Here is a 23,263-nt window from a genome sequence, read left to right as displayed (position 1 = left end):
ACACACACACATAAACGCGGCGGGGCTATTTAACTGACCTTAACCGGAGTTACAGGCACATGTCCGTGCTTATTTGTCTGACTCCTTTCTCTCTCTCTCTCTCTCTCTCTCTCTCTCTCTCTCTCCTTTCTCTTTGTTCTCTCTCTCTGTCTCTTTTTTTCATTTCATTTCATATCTACTTGTCGGTGAATAGAGAAGCCGTTCCGCTCCCTTCGGCCGTCCCCTTTTCATTTAAAAAAAAAGTTAAATCACATGAGAGCAAGAAACAAGATTAATCAGTCAGATTCTGCTGAGATGAAAACCTCAACTTCCACCAGGCCATCGGGGAAGTTATTACTATTCATCCCGTTTCAAGCCCCCCGTGGGTTCCTCTCAACCCGATGTTGGGGCGACCATCTCGCCCTGTGGATTGGGAGCAGGAGGAGGTCAGCGTTGTTGCTGATGGAGTTTGCCGAGTCAGCGTTTGGGGGGGGGGGGCTAATTGCCATCGGAGGCGATGCCCGAAATGATTAGAGAGAGAGAGAGAGTATTGGAGAAGAAGTGGTTGTCTCTTCCACTTCCTGCGGGCCCCGTGAAGAGCCTCACAACAGATGGACCGGCCCAACGGGAGCACACTGACGGCTCTCCTCTCACCGCAGCTTCTCTCAGCCGGGTTTCCCCCGTCAGCTCTTTATGCTTTTTTAAAACATGTTATTCCTCCACTTCCTGTTTTCCAAACATGTCTACACCTCAACTCTTTTATTTCCGTGACGCTGGGCTTCGCCGGGCTGACGCAGCGTCAGAATATCAATTGCTTTTTCACAAAGAGTGGCCTATGTGGCAATTATGTAAATACGACTCATCAATCCCAGTGTTGGCTTGGAGTCTTCACTAATCTCTCTCTTTCTCTCTTCTCTCTCTCTCTCTCTCTCAGACTCTCCAGATGGGGATCCAGCATTTTTCGGGCCTGTTCGTGCTGCTGTGCATGGGGGTGGCCGGAGCCTTGCTGACCCTGGTGGGGGAACACACCTTCTATCACCTGGTCATCCCTCGCCTGCGACGCAGACACACGCTGCAGTACTGGCTGCACACCAGCCAAGTGAGTGAATGAGCACACGCACACACACACACACACACACACACACACACACACACACACACACACACACACACACACACACTCTAGCATACTCCTGTTGGTAGAGCTTGCGCTCAGCTTGCAGGCGACCTGCGCCCTCTACTGTTGGAAGCTAACATGCAAGATCAAGACTCATATTTGACTTAAAACCTCATTATATCGACAGATTTTAATTTAACAGTTTTAAAAACAGTTGAGCTAAATGTTTTGCTAATTATCCCTTTGTTAATTAACAAATTCATCATCTAATTGTTCTCTAAAGTTACCGTAATGCTTTAAATTAATGAGTTAATTATGTTCAAAGTTATTGAACTGATTTGCAGTGCTTTATTCATTGTTTTTTTCTATTGTGAATCAATTTATTTGTAAATATTTTTTATATTTGTATATATTTAATATATTTAAATATATATAAATATATATATATTTAATATAATTAATATATTTAAATATATTGTTTTTTCTATTGTGAATCAATTTATTTGTAAATATGTTTTATATTTATATATATTTAATATATTTAATATATTTAAATATCTTTTAAATCAACCTTTTTACACAAGATATTGTCTTTTATCACGTTTTGTCACGTGCAACATATTTAATACTTAACAATCCGCTTTATTTACTTTGGTAAAGAAAGGGATACAAATAAAAAAACAAATAAATCTTCTTTGTTTGCTGTAAAGCTGTCAGAGAATCGCTGCTTCTATTACAGCGTGCACCACGAGAGACACAAATTGGGGTTTCAAAGGTCGCAGCTTGTCTTCTGAATGAAAGTTTGCCGTTACCAAATGAGGTGCCCGTGGCAACCAACCGGGGTGAATAACGGAGGATGTGGAGCTGTTTGTTACGGTGCTCTCAAAGGGCATCCGCCTCCTGTCAGCCGTTAGCATTCATCACCACCCGGCTCCGTTATCTGAGAGGATGACACCCGAGTTAGTCCTTCAGGATAATCCTCACCTGAAGTGAAAGTCTCTCTTCCCCCTCAGATATCTTCAGGCGAATATACACGCCAGGAAGAATTAAAGCACAGTCATGCCTCCTACCTGAAGAGGTTTGGTTATAGGAGGGTTTCTTTTTCTTTTTCTCAAAGCTCTCTAAAAGAAGGCTTTACTGATGCCTTAACCTCTACCAGAGTGTGAAACATGAAAAAGAAACCGTCTCTCGCTGAATTTACTAACATTTATTACATTATTTAGAGCAGGAATAGCTGCCACTGATGTTCTGTGCAACTGGGTCAAGTAATAATAATCTACGAAAAAAATCTAAATGCCTCATCTCTCCCGGGGTTGAGATGATGATGAACACATTTCAGGTTATAAATCAGGAGTTATGTTGAATGCACTTCAGTTTTAAAGTTTGGGGTCACCCAGACAATGTTGTGTTTTCCATGAAAACTCACTTTTATTCATCAAATGAATTGTAAAATTAAGATAACATATAGTCGACATTGACAAGGTTATGAATAATGATTTTTATTTGAAAATGAATGTTGTTCTTCTTGTGGCTCAAAGGAAGGCCAGTTTTAGAGCTTCTCTCACCAGCATAACTGTTTTCAGCTGCGCTCACATAAAGGGTTTTCTACCCCTCCGTTCGTCTTCTAAGGCGATAACACAATGTACCATTAGAACACTATGATTCATTTAATGTTATCTTCATTGATAAAAACAAAGCTTTACTTTGAAAAATAAGGACATTTCTAAGTGACCCCAAACTTTTGGACAGTAATGTATTCTTTTTTTTCTCGCCCGCTTGCAGAAGATCCACAGAGCGCTCCACGCCACGTATGAGGACGACGGGAAGGAGCTGACCGACCTGGACCAAAAGTAAGGAGATCTCTCACCGACTTCCTCTATGGAACGAGTTACGACACGTTAACTAGTGGCGCTATGCGTCTGGAAAGTTTTTTTAAGATCTTATCAAACGTCTCTTTCCTGTTGCCAGTGCAATAAAAAATATGACCCTATAAGCTTATTCAAATACTTCAAAAGGTGCAGTTTGACATTTTGGTAAACGGCTGTCCATAGATAACGACATCTGCCTAGTAACAGCTGTAAACTCTCTAATTCACACGCCGTATCTTGTTTGTTTAATCCGTTCTCCGACATCAACGTACAGGCGGTTATCGATCTTCTCATCTAACTCTCTGCAAGAAGCCAGATAGGCATATTCAAAAATATTCTTTTCACTTTCATAACTTGGGAAGCAAAGTGACTTTATCTGGATGTTTCTTGCACGTCTAATCCAGACAAAACAAGTGACATATAGTCAGGATTTAAAATAGATCATACTGTTGGAAGTTTGATTTCCGTATATTTTAATTTATTTATTATAAAGCAGGTTTAGGTGAAATATAAGTACCAAAAACTAAATCCACATAAAATTGCCCACAGCCTGTATTCCGCTTAAATATTGAGTTTTTTAAACAGTAAAACGTGTTAAAATAAACACGATACGCCTTCCTATAAGTCAGATAATAATGCTTAATAAACCATATATATTTGATGTTTGCCATATTCCGCAAAATGTCAAACTTAAAACTTAAAAACATGAAAAACAAAGTGACTTTATCTGGATGTTTCTTACACGTAGACCCAAACTGAACAATTTATAATCCAGACAAAACCGGTGACATTTAGTTAGGATTTAAAATATATTATACTGTAGAAATTGTGATTTCCATGTCTTTTTAAAAATGTATTATAAAGCAGGTTTAGGTGAAATATAAGTACCAAAAACTAAATCCACATAAAATTGCCCACATCCTGTTTTCTGCTTAAATATTGAGTTTTTTAAACAGTAAAACGTGTTAAAATGATCATGACACACCTTCTTGGAGTCAGATACTGCTTAATAAACCGTATATATTGATGTTTGTGACAGTAAGATGTATCCGTGTATACTGCTGTACAGTATATCTCACTGGATATATACCCTTTGCTGTGATCTTCCTCTCTTTCACTAGCCCCTCCTCTTGTATCTCAGAGAACTGCACCCTCCACAGGAAGCAGCACCACCACCCTCCCCCGTCTCCTCCCACCTCCCTCCCCACCTCCACCACTGCTGGAGGAGACACCTGCAGCTCCTCCCCCTCCCACGAGCCCAAGGAGAAGCGCGTGCACTTTGACCTGCAGACCCTCCACAGCTACCGCCTGCGCACGCACACCGCCTCGGTGCGCGGCCGGCCCGGCATGGTCGGCCGTCCCGGTCTGGGCCTCGGGGGGTGGGGTCTGGGCCACATGGGGGGTTTCACCTCCCCGCCGTCGCCGATTAGCCTGCAGGCCAACGGGGGCCCCGCGTCCTCGCTGGCGGCGTCCGCGGGCTTGGTGCTCTCCCCGCTGGGGAGACGGGCCGCCCAGACCAGCCTGTGGGAGGGGGAGCTCCAGGACCTGCAGGGGAAGATCGAGACGTTCCGCACCCAGCTGAGGGAGGCTCTGGCCCGGAGAGCGGAGATCCAGAGCAGCCTGGAGAGGGAGCGGTGCGGCCTGGTGCGTCGGGACACCAGCCTGGAGAGGGACCGGCAGAGGACGCACACCATCAACACGGACAGAAGTAGCTCCGCCCAGCCCGGACTCCCCGACAGGGACCGGACCGGCCAGCTGCAGACCCTGAACAACCAATCGGGCGGCCCCTGGACCCTGGAGCACGGCAGGAGGAGCAGCCCGTTGAACACGGTGAACAGTTTGGACCGAGGGAGGGCCAACCAGTTACGAGACGAGAGGACTGTCCAATCGCGCACTTGCACCAGTTTGGAGCGAAGTCGAGTCGACCAACCGGGAGGCGGCAACGCAGCCGTCCAATCGCGGAACACCGCCAGCCTGGACAGACAGACGGCCAACCTATCGCGCACCCTGAACACTCTGGAGAGGACCGAGCAGCCAATCAGGTGTCAGCAGTGAGACCTAAAGAGCGTTGTGTAGCCGTGGGAAGATGGCGTTTTGTATGGGAAGGGGTAAGGAAGTTTAAGGGGGAGGGGGGGCATATGTGAACTCACACCGTTACTTACCGTAAAACCATAATCATTTGTGTACGCTCGCTTAAAAATTCCAAACTAAAAAACAACTTTAACTGCAATTGAAGGACGTGTTAAATGTCTACATTATCCATGACATCTTCAGTCAGCAAATGTACTCTCGTGGAATGAAGCCTTTATATATATATATATATTTTAAAAATTAATATATATTTATATATATATTTATATATATATTTGTAAATATGTATATATATTTTATATATATATATATATATATATATATTTGTATATATATATTTTATATATATATACATTACAGAAAAATAGCCATGACGGTGCGGTTAATGCTAAAATCACAGCGGTCAAGCCAGTGGTTGTGTTCGTTGAGGAGACCAGTGGTTCCCATTAGGAACCATTAACCACAACCAATCGATAAAGCCCATCGATCCGGCCCGTTTCATTGGATAAAAAAGTCTGACGATCACATCGAGACGTCAACAACGAGAGCACAGGGAAATCTAAAGTTAGCCCACAACTATTTGGAAATACAACATGGAAGATGCAAGATGCAAAAAAATATATATATTTTAAGTCATTCAATTAATAATTTCCCTAAAATGTGAACGATAAAGGAAGAAAACTGAAGAAAGTAGTGGTACGGCCCTAAATCAGTGTGTAAAAAAAAAAAGATAACATTTTAAAAGCCTTTTGTGTGTCGACACCTCGTCTCCTTTTCCCACCAATCAACACTATTCCGTCAAAAAATATTTTTACATATTTTTATTGCAAAACCCAACCCTCGTAAAATGTGTCAAAACTAAAAAATGTCTCCCGCCCGTCCCAGACAGATGCTTTGAGGTGGTAATTAATCCGGGGATTCCAAGGCTCCTGAATACAATCATCGTTTTATGGCGGGAAAATGCACATGAGCGGGAAATGTTTACCCAAATAGACCTGGAGCGGTTTAGTAAACTCTAAGTACCTTGACACTTAAATTGTTTCGCCTCTGTACTACACATAATTATGTATCACGCATAATGTTGAGGGGCGTAACTCCGCCTGTGGAAGCAATAGTCCTCATGTCTTCTGGAGCCTGTATGATGTCTAAGAAGTTAATGCCCCGTGGTAAATCACTTTCTAAGGACTGAAACATAGACGTGGGAGACCCTCCTCCACGTGAAGTCTAATAATACGATTATGTGGGGAATATATTGTGTATCCCAAATCTATTTTTTACGTTATAGAGACAACAAATCAGGACTCTTGTGAGCTCTGCAACGTTATGGAAACAGAAGACTTAATCAATCCCCCTTTATTTAAAGTGTGTTATCGGTCGGAAACACAGCTGGCCCGTCCCCATTACTTCATATTTAATGTGTTCCCCTCCAGCTGCATCAACGTGGGAGTCAGGGTTTTGTCATTTGGGTGTCAGTGTCTTTATAGGTGGCACATTTTCAAAGATGATGCTTTATTTTTCATCTCCTTTTAAGACTATATATGAATAAAGTTGTGTTTATGTGGAGCCATGAAAAACCACAGAAGATGAAAAAAAGAATTACAATCTCAAAGTAATTTCCCTGACCCTTCAATTATCATCTCAAACAGCTCAAAACAATTGCATATATATGTACATATATATATAAACATAAATATATCTATATATAGAAATATTTATATAAATTTATATTTATATATATATATACACTACCGTTCAAAAGTTTGGGGTCACTTAGAAATGTCTTTATTTTTCAAAGAAAAGCACTGTTTGTTCAATAAAGATAACATTAATCAAAAATACACACTATACATTGTTAATGTGGTAAATGACTATTCTTTGTGGAAACGTCTGGTTTCTAATGAAATATCTCCAGAGGTGTATAGAGGCCCATTTCCATCAACGATCACTCCAGTGTTCTGATGGTACATTGTGTTTGCTAATCGCCTTAGAAGACTAATATCTGATTAGAAAACCCTTGTGCAATTATGTTAGCACAGCTGAAAACAGTTATGCTGGTGATATAAGCTATACAACTGGCCTTCCTTTGAGCTTGAAGTTTGAAGAACAAAATTAATACTTCAAATATTAATCATTATTTCTAACCTTGTCAATGTCTTGACTATATTTTCTATTCAATTTTCAATTCATTTGACAAATAAAAGTGAGTTTTCATGGAAGACACGAAATTGTCTGGATGACCCCAAACTTTTGAACAGTAGTGTATATATATTTATATAAATATATTTATATAAACATATTTATAAATATAAATATATCTTTATATATTTATCTATATATATATATATATATATATATATATAATCAGTGAACACGTGCCAGTCAATTTGGAATTAATTTTTTAACATTTTCATTACTGGATGTACTTATCGTGAATCTGGCAACAATGTGTGCGCTCAGTGAGTGTGTTGCACATGAGTTCACACTGATTACAATTTACTAGCTCCCTGCAGTTCTGAGGGAACTCGTGCTGAGGGATTTTTTTATCATTATTAAACATTAAAATAGATGTAATCTTTTACATTGTTTCCACTCAGGTAAAGTATTTTGCTTTCTAATAAAACAAAATAAGTGTTATGCTCATTGATGAACGGAGAAAGGCCCTTCAGAGGATGAATATATATCGGGACTCTCATGCAGTTATTCAGTCCACCGCCAGAGGGCGCTGCTTCCCGCGGCTATATGAACAATGGAGAGTTTATGGATTTTAGGTTTTACTCCCCAACGAAACTCCTCACATTGTGACAGATGGACGCTGAGTGTGGATGTTGTTGTTGTTGTTGTCATGCAATAGCAGAGGACCTGGGGAAATAAGGCCTTTATGAAATCACTCCAGCACTCGATAATGCAACGTCACCGAAGAGTATTGTGATACTCAATCGTGGGGGGAGAAGACTTTGAACAGGTGCTGGGGGGTTCCACGTGCCCACAGGTGTGAGGCCAGGACTTCTATGTCGGTACCGATGGACATTTAAACGTTTCAAATAAATTTGCTGTGGTGTGAAGTGGTTGTGTTCAAATGCCATGGTGTCTATGAGGGAAAAAATATATATATTTTAGGTCTTTAACAATGAAAGAACTTGTGGTATTGGATATTTAAACAAATACTTTTCGATTTTACCCCTTATATATAAAACAAAATAAAATGTATAAGCATATTATCGAATTTTATCATATTGATCATTCTCATGTTTTGAAATAAACATTTATATACTTATTTACTTGCATTATCTCATATTGTCCGTGTGAACTTGTCGAAGCATTAGCGATGCTGTGCTTATAAGGATTTGACCTTTAAGGATAATTTAAGGATACAATTAAACACAATAAGCACATTGTCCAATGGTGTTCAATCAAGCTTGTTAAAGCAACGTGATTCTGTTTTACTGACACGATGAATATTCAAGAGCAAAAAGAAATATGCAAATATATCAATAAATAACAATACATGAATCACTCTGGTTGCTCTCCATCTGGGTCTCCAGCAGACACACAGAATGAGTACATTGGCAGGTTATTGATCACAAGCTTCAAAAAGGCCAATCCTCTGCTCCACGATAATACTTCAAGATGCACCAAAAATAGCATTATGCAATCACAGAGTGATTTTGTAACTTATTAAAAATCCGTAATACACATGTCCAGTCAAAGTAACACGTGGGATTACAGCTCTCACACAACGGAGGACGAATACCGGTGATTGTTGCCTCATTCGGGCTCAACTCTCCTCCTTTTGTCCCCGAGGCCACTGCGCAGACGCGGTTCGCACGGCTCCCTCCACATGAGGGGCTCTAGAACGGTATTGTTGAACGTGCTGTGTGTAATGACAGCGTTCAGCCACTCGGGGGCACTGTGACCTGCCCCCTACAGGCGCATTGAATGCACTGCGTTGCCTGGAGACACTCACGTATACCTGCAGAGCATCAGATAGCGAGGCGTGTGCCTGTGTGTGTGTGTGTGTGTGTGTGTGTGTGTGTGTGTGTGTGTGTGTGTGTGTGTGTGTGTGTGTGTGTGTGTGTGTGTGTGTGTGTGTGTGTGTGTGTGTGTGTGTGTGTGTGTGCGTGCGTGCGTGCGTGCGTGCGTGCGTGCGCGCGTGCGTGCGTGCGTGCGTGTGTGTGTCAGTCACACTTTAGTCGCCCCATGTCGCGGTGTCCTATCACTGTGACACATTCCGTCTGTATTGATCCGTCTTTCATTTTTACAGGATTGTTTCTTCACCGCGCACGTGACCAGAGTAGCTTCATACGGTTGGTGGAGAACATGTTAAAGATAAATGTAAATATAGGTACCACAAAAATATAGTCCTCCAGAGAAGGTGAGAGCTAACAGCCGGTGGGCTGTTTGAAGAGGGAGGGGGAGCGGGAGAGAGAGAGGGAGATGGAGAGAGAGAGAGAGATATGGGCAAAGAGAGGGAGGGAGGAAGAGAGAGAGATATGGGAAAAGAGAGGGAGAGAGGAAGAGATAGAGCGGGGGAGAGATATGGGGTGAAAAAGGGAGGGAAAGAGATATGGGGAGAGAGGAAGAGTTAGAGAGAGATAAGAGGCAGAGAGAGGGAGAGAGAGAGATATGGGAAAGGAGAGAGAGAGGGGGAGAGAGGAGGAGAGAGGAGGAGATAGAGAGGGGGAGACAGTGAGTGTGACAGGGGAGAGATAAAGAGGGAGAGAGAAGGAGGGAGGAGAGAGGGGAGAGAGGGAGTGGGAGAGAGGAATGGAGAGAGGTATAGGGAGAGATATAGCGGGAGAGAGAGAGAGAGGGAGGGAGATAGGGCGGGATGGAGAGAGAGAGGGAGGAAGGAAGGTGGATCGAGCGGGCTGAATGGAGATAATCGCGCTGATGAAGCTGCTCCATCACGTGGTTGGATTCTCCTCATAATAATTAAACAATGGGCTCTTTGTCAGGTGAAGGGTTTGTACAAAAAATAAATCTGAATTCAATCGTGTGGCCCTCATAGATGTGTGTGTGTGTGTGTGTGTGTGTGTGTGTGTGTGTGTGTGTGTGTGTGTGTGTGTGTGTGTGTGCATGTGCATACATGCGCCTGGAGATATGCATTTATATATGCACGTGAGTCCATGAGCCGAGTGACGGTTGGCCTTTACCTCACAATTGTGAACAGCAGTCAAGAAGAAACTTAATCACACAAAAATGGCCAATGCCCCCCCCCCCCCCAACCCACCACTCACACACACACACACACACACGCACACACACACCCTCCAGCAAAGCCCTCCAACTGGTCTTTAAAAAGTGCTGATGGTGCACTCGTTACTGATAATTCATGTGGCAATTCCTGCACCTCAGAGGTGCTGCTGCTGTGACCAAAAATCCACCGGTCGAGAGGAGTGTGAGTATAGTCTGTGGGAACTGGCACCTCCACCCCACCCCCCCTCCCTCCCTCCCTCCCCCTATAATGCTTTGTCTAGGTAAATAGGAGGCAGGCACATGTGAGTGATGAGTTTATTAGCTCCTGCCAGCTGTGACCATCCCTCGGGTCTTGGGTGTGATATTGGCGGTGTGTGCGTGATGCTGTCGGGCTGCGGGAGGGGTGGGGGGGGGCCTGCGTATAGGGAGTGAGGAAGGGGACAGGGGGGACAGGGGGGAGAGGGGAGTCCGAGACGAGGGAGTACCCCATGAGAACCAAATAAAACTCCCTGGCAACCAGAGGCGGGATCAACACTGAATGGGGCTCCACCCCCCCCCCCCCCCTCCATTCCTCACTGAGCAGCTCACAGAGCCAGATAACAGAGGGGGGAGGGAGGGGGGGGCTCCTGTCTGAGAATATCTGAATGAGTGCTGGTCAGCGGCTCAGATATTAAATGTCACAACTGTTGTGCACCGACAGATATGCTAGAGAGGTTCAGGTCATTTATGTTCGCTTTCTCTCATTCCAGGCTTCCTGATTGTTTTCACCTGTCATCACACCTGTCTCCTATGCTCATCAGTGTCAGCCCCGCCCCTGATTGGTCCCACCTGTGTCTTGTTACCATGTGCTTAAATTCCCCTGTCTCCCAGTGTTCCTTGTCAGTTTGTCTGGTCTTTTGCCATGATCAGGTCGGGTTATGTTGTGCTCTTGAAAAGTTTTTGATCCCTCACTACGTGAGCGCTTTCCTTTTGTTCACTGCAGAACCGAAAAATAAAGTACTTACAAATACTTTATCTCTGTCTCCCGGGTCGTGCAATTGGGTCCTACTTCCTAAGTGTCTGAGATCGTAACAGAACAGACTGACCACATTATGGACCCAGCCGACCCAAGAACGCTTCACGCCGCTCTGTCGGTACAGGGCGTGACGATTTTTCATCACGAGGAAAAACTGGACAAAGTCAGCCGGGAAATACAAGAGCTGAGAGGATGCCAGGCCGGGGTTCAGGAAGAATTATCTACACAGATGCAACAACTGGTTGCCCAAATGAATAATTTTTTCAGTCAACAGACTGCTCCTCCGGTGACGTCATCCACAGCTGAGAATTTGCCTGTCAATACTCCAGCTGACGACCCAGGTCAGGCTGTTTCCTCCCCGTTACGGCTGGCTCTTCCGGAGAGATTTTCCGGAGACTCTTTGCAGAGCCTTTCTGGTACAGTGTGATCTGCATTTTCAACACAACCCAGCAGTTTTTTTTATCTGAGCATGGTAAAGTGGCGTTTATTGTGTCTCATTTAACGGGAAGAGCTGCAGCCTGGGCTACTGCAGAATGGTCTAGAGACACCGAACTATGTTACTCATTGGCCGATTTCATAGAGACTATGAGGCGCATTTTTGACCACTCATCGCCTGCTACGGAGGCCAGCAGAAGACTGTTTCAAATACGTCAGCTCAACCGTCAGGTGGTTGATTATGCCATCGAGTTTCGTACAGCAGCAGCGGACAGCGGATGGAATGTTCCGTGACGCCTTCATGACAGGACTTTCGGAACCGATAAAGGACCAGCTGGCTCCACTGGAGACACCGGGATCTGGAATCCCTCATCGCTGTGGCCATCCGGATCGATAACCGTCTTCGGGAAAGAGAGGGAGCGTCGACGCAACCGAGATGTTATTCCCAGCTTCCAGAATTCGCCTCGGAGGGTCGCGCCGCCAGCGGAGGATTTCCAGCTCATGTTACCGGACCATCAGAGGACTACACTTCAATGACTCCGGGAACCCATGCAGCTTGGAAGAACCAGGCTTTCTCTGGAGGAGAGGCAGCGCCGTCTCGGGAGGGTTGCTGTTTCTACTGCGGCCAGCCGGGTCATCAACTCGCTTCATGCCGGGAAAAGATCGTGCTCACCAGTCAAAAGGAGGCGCTGGTGAGCAAGTTTCCCAGACTTCCCTCCTCGACCTGTTACTCAGGTAGACATTTGTATTAACAATCAGACCTTTGACCAGGGTGTGTTAATAGACTCAGGGGCTGACGAAAGCCTTATAGACTGGGGCCTAGTCAAACAGCTAAAAATAAAAACTGTCCCGCTATCTCATCCTGTTAGTGCCAGTGCCTTAGACGGCCGCTTGTTGTTCACAGTTACCCATTGCACTGAGCCCATACGGATTACTATAAATAAGGACCATACCGAGAGCATGCAATTTCATATTTTTGAGTCAACTCAGCACCCGATTATTTTGGGGTTTCCTTGGCTGAAGATCCACAATCCTCACATAGACTGGCCTTCAGGGAAAGTTAAGGAATGGGGAGGATTGTAAGGGCAGGTGTAAACTTTCGCAACCTGTTAATGCACCAACAGACTCTAGTAGGATCATGATAGATCACCCTGACTATCCTGATCTACACAAGGTACCTTCCTGTTACCATGATTTAAAAGAAGTGTTTAACAAGTCTAAAGCCTTGTCGCTACCTCCTCACCGAGATTTTGACTGTCCCATTGATCTCTTACCGAGCCCCCATTCCCAAGGGAGACTTTACTCGATTTCGAGACCTGAGAGAACAGCAATGGATGAATACATCTCCTCTTCACTCAAATCAGGGATTATCCGTCCTTCATCGTCTCCAGCCGGAGCGGGATTCTTTTTTGTGGGAAAGAAAGACGGGTCTCTGAGACCTTGCATAGACTACAGTCCACTAAATGACATTACGGTGAAGAACCGCTATCCTCTGCCACTCATGTCATCTGCTTTTGAACTGCTTCAAGCGGCCAAGATATTCACCAAGTTGGATTTAAGAAATGCATATCACTTGGTTAGAATAAAACAAGGGATGAGTGGAAGACTGGATTCAACACTCAGAATGGTCACTATGAGTACTTGGTAATGCCTTTTGGACTGTGCAATGCACCGGCTGTTTTCAAGCTTTTGTGAATGAGGTTTAATTCTTGAATATTTCAGTGTTTGTGTATCTGGATGACATACTGATTTTCTCCCCAGACGCTAAATCTCATGTTAACCATGTCCGCCAAGTTTTGCAGAAGCTACTGGATAATCAGCTATATGTCAAGGCAGAGAAGTGCGAGTTCCACACAGAAGAGGTGTCTTTCTTAGGATACATAGTCTCACCTAATCATATCCAAATGGATCCTGCGAAAGTCAGTGCAGTATCCCAGTGGCCCACACCAGACTCCAGGAAAAAGGTTCAGCAGTTCCTAGGATTTGCTAACTTCTATAGGAAGTTTATTAGGAATTTCAGTTCTGTTGCTGCTCCTCTGCATGTTCTGACTTCTCCTAAGGTTCCTTCAAGTGGACCCCAGGCGGATCTTGCTTTCAAACTTCTCAGAGATAGATTCACCTCAGCTCCCATACTCACCATTCCAGATCCCCAGCGCCAGTTTATGGTCGAGGTGGATGCTTCCAATGAGGGAATTGGAGGAGTACTGTCTCAACGTTCTGCAGAAGACAACAAGATGCATCCATGTGCTTACCTGTCGCGGAAGTTGACAACGGCAGAGCGGAATTATGACGTGGGAAACAAGGAATTGTTAGCTGTAAAAGCTGCCCTCGAGGAATGGAGACACTGGCTAGAGGGTGCAGAGCAACCGTTTTAGTCTGGACAGATCACAAGTGTCTAGAATATATAAGAAAGGCTAGCCGTCTCAACTCCCGTCAGGCCAGCTGGACACTTTTCTTTAGTAGATTCAACTTCACACTCTCTTTTCGTCCCGGGTCTCAGAATCAAAACCCGATGCTTTGTCTCGTCTTTACGATCCCGAACCACTTGCGGTAGAGCCCAAGACCATCCTTCCACTTAACCGGGTGATCGGAGCCTTTTCCTGGCAAGTGGAGTCAGGCGCTAAAGAGGCAAATGTCATGAATCCAGCGCCTAGCGAGTGTCCCAACAATCTGCTGTTTGTTCCTGAGGCTCTTCACTCCAAGGTCATCCACTGGGCTCACTCATCTGTGCTTTCGTGCCATCCGGGAGTAGCAAGAACAATGTTCAGGATTCAACAACGTTTCTGGTGGCCATCCATGAAGAATAATCTGGCAGTATGTAGCGGCTTGTCCGGTGTGTGCGTGTAATAAGACCTCATCTCAAGTTAAGATGGGCTTGCTCCAGCCGCTGCCGATTCCCCATCGTCCTTGGTCACACATTTCGATGGATTTTGTGACAGGATTTCTCATCCAGAGGCAAGACTACGGTTCTAACAGTGGTTGATCGATTTTCAAAGATGGCTCACTTCATCCCATTGACCAAGCTTCCCTCTGCCAAAGTCACCGCAGAGGTCATGATGAATCACATATTCAGGATCCATGGATTCCCTAATGACATTGTTTCCGACAGGTGTCCACAATTCATTTCCGCCTTCTGGAAAGAGTTTTGTCGACTCATAGGTGCCACCGTCAGCCTGTCATCAGGATATCACCCTCAGTCAAATGGACAGTCGGAGCGTCTGAACCAAGAACTAGAGACGACGCTACGTTGTCTCGTCTCACGGAACCAGACCACCTGGAGTGACCACCTCACATGGGTCGAGGTTGCCCACAATACCCTTCACAGGTCTCTCTCCATTCCATTGTGTCAATGGTTTCCAGCCTCCACTTTTCCCTAACAACGAGGAAGAGGTGATGGTTCCATCGGCACATGCCATGATCAGGCGTTGTCGCAGAGTTTGGGCTGGTGCTCGCCAGTCTCTTCTCCAGTTCAGCTCGGATGAAGGCTGTGGGTCGCTCCCTCCTACAGTCCAGGCCAAAGGTTTGGCTCTCCCATGTCGCCTCAAAGAAACTGGAGATTTGTGGGTCCGTTTCCAGTGTCCAGAGTCATCAACCGCTTGCAACTCCCAGGACCTTGAGAGTGCACCCAACGTTTCACGTTAGTAAACACACTTGTTCAAGCCCCTCCACCGCCCCAGTTCTTTGAAGGACAAGGTCCGTAAGCTACTGGAGGTCCGTAATAGGGAGGGCAAGCAATTCCTGGTAGACTGGAAGGGTTACGGTCCTGAGGCTAGAAGCTGGATAGCTGCTTCATTTATCGTAGACAAGACTCTTATCCACGACTTTTACAATCAGCCTGGGCCATCAGGAGTTGGCCCTAGAGCACCGACAGATATGCTAGAGAGGTTCAGGTCATTTATGTTCGCTTTCTCTCATTCCAGGCTTCCTGATTGTTTTCACCTGTCATCACACCTGTCTCCTATGCTCATCAGTGTCAGCCTGATTGGTCCCACCTGTGTCTTGTTACCATGTGCTTAAATTCCCCTGTCTCCCAGTGTTCCTTGTCAGTTTGTCTGGTCTTTTGCCATGATCAGGTCGGGTTATGTTGTGCTCTTGAAAAGTTTTTGATCCCTCACTACGTGAGCGCTTTCCTTTTGTTCACTGCAGAACCGAAAAATAAAGTACTTACAAATACTTTATCTCTGTCTCCCGGGTCGTGCAATTGGGTCCTACTTCCTAAGTGTCTGAGATCGTAACAACAACAACCGGTTAAAACAATGATTGACGTGAGAGAGAAGATGAGGAGGGGGTCAGGGTGAGGGTGTGTGTGTGTGTGGGGGGGGGGGGGGGGGGGTGACACGTGGTGCTGAATGGATGTTTAAGTTTCAGTTTTAAGCCCCATTAAGAATTAATAACTGTGGGAGAAGAAAAAAACACAGATCTCTCTCCGACTCGCATCTTCAATGATCGCAATGAGTCGGTGGATCATCGCAGAGAGGTGTGTGTGTGTGTGTGTGTGTGTGTGTGTGTGTGTGTGTGTGTGTGTGTGTGTGTGTGTGTGTGTGTGTGTGTGTGTGTGTGTGTGTGTGTGTGTGTGTGTGTGTGTGTGTGTGTGTGTGATGCTCCATGTGACTGTGGGGGCTGTGTGTGGGAGGAGGAGGGGGGAGGGGTGGGGGGGAGTCCAAATGAACAAACATAGTGGTCAGGCGCGTGCCACACCCTTCAGAGAGTAAACAAAGAGCCATCAACATCCAATGCAGGGGAGAGAGAGAGAGAGAGAGAGAGAGAGAGAGACATTGAGGGTCACGTGAACGCATCTCGTGGTATTTAAAAAAGCGCGAGGCGTCTGATGGCGAGCCTAATATTACAATTACATGGAAAGTGGCCTCTGCTTAGAGATGAGGGGTTATCATCAAAACCGCCGCCCCCCTGCATGGCTTTTACGCACATGCGCAGGCCGCTTTTGCTCCACACACACACTCACACACACACACACACACACATTCCCAAATCCACCCCTTTGTCTCGTTCGCCTCACCGCCGTAGCCCCGGAACAGGAATTCAGCAGGGAGAGGAGGAGAGGAGAGGAGGAGAGGAGGAGAGGAGGGTGTATGTATGGACCAGACTGTCTCCTCCCCCCACCATAAACGCACTCTCTCCTCCCCCTGAACCCCCCCCCCCCCTCTCCTCCCTTCTCTTCCTCCGCCTCCTCCACCTCCACACAGCCCATGCTCGCCCCCCATGCCTTTGTGTGTGTGCGTGTGTGTGTGTGTGTGTGTGCTGAAAATCATGTGACGGATGTCTTGTATATAGAAAATAAGCTTATTCTTCTTCTTCTTTTTGAGGGGATATTTCTAATTCATCCGTGTTCTAAATGTTCTTTGGAGACATAAGAAAAACTTGCAGGCGAAAGTGAACCCGGGAGGAACCGGGAGGAACCGGGAGGACCCGGGAGGACCCGGGAGGACCGGGGAGGACCGGGGAGGACGCACGTGAGTCTTTCAGCCAGGAAATAGAAAGGAAGGAACGCGTATCCAGCAAGTGCCGCAAATTGGACTTTCCACCATCAGCAACCCTCCTCTCTCTCTCTCTCTCTCTCTCTCTCTCTCTCTCTCTCTCTCTCTCTCTCTCTCTCTCTCTCTCGCCATCCCTGCTCCTCCTCCGCAGGTCTCCCCACTTGCTCCTCATCCAACCCCATTCTCCTGACCGGGATCAGAGAATAGCCTCACACACCGGAGCGCTCCCTGGATCTTGGTGCTGGTGGTGGGGGGGGCTTCTTTTGGGGGGGTTGACTTGAGAGCCGCCTGAGATGGATTAAAGGGACGCGGCGCCCGACAAACTGGAGCAGCACACGCGAGCACGCCGGGGGGGAAGGGGGCGACGGGACTCGGTGAATTCACGGAGCCCCCGGGACAGAGGTGAGTGTCTCCGGCTGTCCGGTATCGTGTCGGGGGGGCTCCTCCCCCCCCGACATGCATCTCCACCCCCCAAAAAAACCTCCCGGCGCGAGCCGAGAGGCGAGCAGAGGGGTATGGGGGGGGGGGGGGATCAGCACATGGTTTTTATATGTTCATATTTGATGACCTCATACACAATCTGCTGATTTCTGCTTGCGTAGGAGTAACCGCGATGTTATCGATAACATCTCTTTTTCTTTTTTTTAATATAGCTAACAGATTGAAACCATAACCAAGATGGGGACAAAACGGTTATTACAACAAAAAATGATGCATGTAAAACATGCTTCATCCCCTCCTTCAGGAAACCCTCATAACCGTTTTAAACATCTTGTGGAATTTTCATTGAAAGGATTTATTTGGGCTTTAAATGGTGAGCTGAGTTGATAGACCCTCCTCCACCATAACTCAGCATTTGGCCCTTTATGTGTCTCTGCAGTGGAGCAGCTACCGCAACTTTATTGATGGATGAGTTACATGAGTGGAAAATGAAGATGTTGCACTTTATTTCATCTCTTTATTATTGCACGCTTGTTTTCCAAGAACGGCGACTTTATAATGTGATGTTAATGTTAAGTCAATGGCCTTGGATTTAAGACAGTGCGTACTATGCTATACTATAGTATATATACTATACTATGTTATACATACATACATATATATATATATATATATATATATAAATACAATACTATATTATACTACACAATATGATACTATATTCTAGAATGCAATATGATACGATACTATACGATACTATACGGTATGATACTATATTATATACGACACTATACGATACAATACTATACTATGCTATATAATAATATACGATAATATAAGATATGATACTATACGGTATGATATACGATATGATACTAAACTATGCTCTATGATAATATACGATATATGCTATACGATACGAGATGATACTATACGATACTATACTGCTATACTTTACTATATGCTATACGATACGATACTATACGGTATGATACTATATTATATACAACACTATACGATACAATACTATACTATGCTATATAATAATATACGATAATATAAGATATGATACTATACGGTATGATATACGATATGATACTAAACTATGCTATATGATAATATACGATACTATGCTATACGATACGATATGATACTATACGATACTATACTGCTATACTTTACTATATGCTATACGATACTATACGATACTATACGATATGATACTATATTATACTTTACAATATGATACTATACTACACGATACTATGCTATGCTATACTATATGACACTATACCATATTATGCTATACGATAATATACGATACTATACGATACTATGCGATGCTATATATCAGGGGTGTCAAACTCATTTTCACCGAGGGCCACATCCGCCTCATGGCTGCCCTCAAAGGGCCGGTTGTCACTAACACGGTATAATTCTAACTACTCCAGAACATATTTTTAAATAACTGTCTTTGCATTTGTTTATTGTTTATTTAGGTGTACTTATATAAATGTATAACTCTATATGCAAATGTATTTAATATTATAAAATAAATCTATTTAATTTCATTATATTTATTTTAACCCACATTACTTTATCATAGATCAAACAAACATTATTACATTAACTTTGTTAAAAGCTTTGTCACAGTTGAGACAGGTGGTTCTCCACTTGTCTGGGTAGTGGTTCTCCACTGGTCTGGGGCAGCGGTTCTCTACTGGTCTGGGCAGTGGTTCTCCACTGGTCTGGGGCAGCGGTTCTCTACTGGTCTGGGGCTGTGGTTCTCCACTGGTCTGGGTGGTCTGGCGCTGTGGTTCTCTACTGGTCTGGGCAGTGGTTCTCCACTGTCTGGGCAGTGGTTCTCCACTGGTCTGGCTTTGGGACGCACTATCACCCCTGAATGACAAGCTGAGACCTAAATCGAGGGACATTTTTAACTTCTCAAATGTATTTAATGAAAAGATGGTGCAGTTTGAACCTGAGAGTTCAGAATATCACAGTATGCACAACAAAACTATTTCGTAATATTCCCTTTTACAGTCAATTATGAACCAACAAGTGAATCTTAAGGACACACGGTAATACAACATACATTACGACTCAATAACTTCAGACTTTAAAACATGTATAAACAGTGCTTTCATGCATAAACATGAAATAAAAAAGTCTGGTTTTAAAAAGCCTCAAAAGATGTAATTCATGTCTCACTCACTGAACCTATGACACATAAAGCTGCTCTACAAGTCAGAGTCTTGAGGAGCAGCTTTTATACACAAACTATAAATAAATTAAACAAGGGTAATTAAAAAAGATTCACATATTCATCATTAACTTTTCTTCTGACTATATTATAAATACTGAACAACATGAAGCAGCACTCACTTCAACCTTAGTGACCACTGACATAGACCTGATGGAGGAATTCATAATAGGGGAACTGGGGATGTTTAATAATACAAAGTCAGGGCTCTCAAGTGTCACGCATTGAGCGTGAGACTCACGCATTTCGGTCTTAAGTCCCGCACTCCCGCCACACATCATATTTTCACGCTGAAAAAAACTCGGCTATTTAATGTTTTAATGTGCCGCAGCGCGCAAACATGAGCTGGCCGCGCTGCCCTCACCGTGGAGGAATCAAGCGCTCCCCTGGAGTTCTGCTGTGAGGAGCCACTTATCAGCCAATCAAAACAAAGAAATGGGCTACACAATAGCCAATCAGAAAAAAACCTGTATCTGTTGTATCTGGGTGAGATTTAATCCAGCAACCAATGAAAATAAAGCATCCTGGAATTGCGCACGACTGACTGATATCCGAAAATTTCGTTCTGCACGCGCGTCTGGATGTCCGCCGGGCGTGTGAATGACAGGACGCGAAAAATGCGCCTCATTCGGGCTGATTTTTTAAACTCGGGCGGTAAAAGTACGTGAGACTGTTGAAATGCTCCGCGTGACGTCACTGACGTCATACCGTTGAATCAGAACCTACGGAGGATATCGATCGTCTGGAAGCGGCCGTCATCCAGACGCAGCTCCTGGAGAAGCTGCGTGCGGCTACGGATAATATAATATGTCATATTTATATTATTAACCCAGACTCGAGGGCTTGATGGTCCGACGTGTGTGGGACTTTCTCTACAGAACACAGAGTGTGTATTTCTTCCGTGGTGGACGGTGGTAACGAACTGTTATATGCCACGATAAGCTACGCCCCCTCTCCGGCGCTTCTAGCGCGAGTGAAGAAAACGTGACGAATAGTCCGGCGACTGAACTCACGCGAGTACATTTAATGAAGCAACGCAAGGGTTCGCCTCTCCTCTGGCGTGAACGCAGCATGAAGGAGAGTGAGCAGACCGCAGTCCGCTGCAAAAAAAATGACCTTCAAAATAAAAGCACAAGATTTTTTTCCTCCCTTTTTTAAGAAAAGGCATCATATTTATTTCATACGGTCGCGGGCCACATAAAATGACGTGGCGGGCCACATTTGGCCCGCGGGCCATGAGTTTGACACGTATGCTATATATGATACTATACTATATGATATGCTATACTATACGATAATATGCGATACTATGCGATACTATGCTATACTATACAATACTATGCGATGCTATATGATACTATACTATATGATATGATATACGATATGCTATACTATGCGATACTATGCTATACTATACGATACTATATGATACTATGCGATACTATACGATACTATACAATACTATACTGCTATACTATATTATACTATATGTACTTTGTGGTAATATCATAACGGAAGTATTTTCTTGTACTTTTGTGAAATCTTAAATTTGACAACATTATATTTCATGCTCATCACTTTTTCGTGGGCGTGATAAAAAGTAAAACATGTAGTTTTCCTTAAAACAACAACAACGAAAAACATAAATTCCTGAGGACATGTCGACTATGTTGCACACACACACACACACACACAAAGATGTTCATCAAAAGACACACTGGCATAATAAATGGATGTGATCTGCATGTTTTCCCCTCTCCTTTTATAACTTTTTATGGCCCCTATAGAACCTCATGAAATAACCCAAAAGTATCAGGTTGGCTGTCACACAAAGAAGAGCAACACATCGTCACATCTGAGGACCCCAGAACGAGGTCACGTTTGGCATTTCTGCAGACTTCAATATGAAAAGAGCTGCAGATTGATTTGCATGCCTGCTAATTGATTTGACAAAGTGATGCAGTGCTATGCTATGTTCAAATGTGTTGTAATATGACATAATAATAAATATGCATGCTAGATGGGCTAGATACAGATGGGACACAAATGAAGAAAGAAAACAGAATAAATGAGCAGAGGAACATAGATAGGTAGAATACTGAATGCTTTGTTGAGTATATAAACATGACGTGAAGCATATAATAATAATAATCATTTATTTTATATAGCGCTTCTCAAGACACCCGAAGTTGCTTTACAGTCCAGAGTCCAGTAGTCATACACACACACAGTCATCCCGGTGGTGGTAAGCTACATCAGTAGCCACAGCTGCCCTGGGGCAGACTGACAGAAGCGTGGCAGCCAATCAGCGCCTACAGCCCCTCCCCCACCACCAACATTCATTCACATCCATACGACGCGGTGCATGTCTTTATGATGGTGGGGGAAACCGGAGGACCTGGAGTAAACCCACGCAGACACGAGGAGAACACGCAAACTCCACACAGGAAGGACCTGGAACGACCGGGACGACCGGGATTCGAACCCAGGGCCTTCTTGCTGTGAGGCGACAGTGCTAACCACTGAGCCACCGTGCTGCCCTTAATAAGGCCTTTTGTATTATAATGCCCATAATAAGGCCTTTTGTATTATAATTCAGCTAAACACCTGAAATGTCTCCACAGCTGTCAGAAAATAATCAAATTACAGATCAATTCGTGGCAGAATGTCATTAATCCCTCCTTCCAGTCACCGCCTACTCGTATACATATGTCATACCATACCTCCATAATGTATCTTAGGGACGCTACTCAACATTGTGTGCATTGCTAAGACTATACACCCATGCAGTCACTGATGTGATGTCTGCAAACACACACACACACACACACACACACACACACACACACACATTCGTGCCCCAGAGGACAAATGCTGGTGTGATTGATAAACGGGCCTCCTTCTCCAGTAAATAGGCTCATTTTGCGCGTGTGTGTGTGTGTGTGTGTGTGTGTTGGACTGAGGTTTAAGTGCCGACTGGAGTAGGTCACTGAGACCAAGCGGCTGGGCGAGTGAGACCCGGGACCCGGCGTCTTCCTAAGCTGCTTTCAGCTACACTGAAATCCATACACCCAAATATATCCCCCCCCCACGCACACGCACGCACACACACACACACACACACACACACACACACACACACACACCACCACCACTAACCCAATACACACACTCTTCTGCTTTCATCATTCTTCTTTTTTAATGTCTTTGATCTCCGCTTATCTTGTCCCCAGCTCTCTCTCCTATTCTCCTCTCCTTCCCTCTCCTCTGCTCTCCTTTCCTCTCCACTCCTTCCCTCTCCTCTCCTCCTCTCCTCTTCATTTCTAGCGGTCATGGAAATTAGAGCGGAGAAGCCTTTGATTC

At 44.6% G+C, this 23,263-nt stretch overlaps 1 protein-coding gene across 1 annotated transcript in view; it reads left to right on the top strand.

Annotated features, from left to right (window-relative positions):
- grin3ba (glutamate receptor, ionotropic, N-methyl-D-aspartate 3Ba) overlaps nucleotides 1-5,019 on the top strand; it is an 86,992-nt gene extending 81,973 nt beyond the window's left edge. The window contains exons 10-12 of the mRNA XM_056426786.1: nucleotides 914-1,078; nucleotides 2,879-2,946; nucleotides 4,086-5,019. Of these exons, the coding sequence (XP_056282761.1) occupies nucleotides 914-1,078; nucleotides 2,879-2,946; nucleotides 4,086-5,019 (1,167 nt within the window). The remainder of the gene's footprint in view (nucleotides 1-913; nucleotides 1,079-2,878; nucleotides 2,947-4,085) is intronic.
- Nucleotides 5,020-23,263: the final 18,244 nt, after the last annotated feature.

The sequence above is a fragment of the Pseudoliparis swirei genome, chromosome 11 (genome assembly GCF_029220125.1).
Source record: "Pseudoliparis swirei isolate HS2019 ecotype Mariana Trench chromosome 11, NWPU_hadal_v1, whole genome shotgun sequence".
NCBI classification, from domain to species: Eukaryota; Metazoa; Chordata; class Actinopteri; order Perciformes; family Liparidae; genus Pseudoliparis; species Pseudoliparis swirei.
This window is presented reverse-complemented; position numbering and strand designations above follow the sequence as displayed.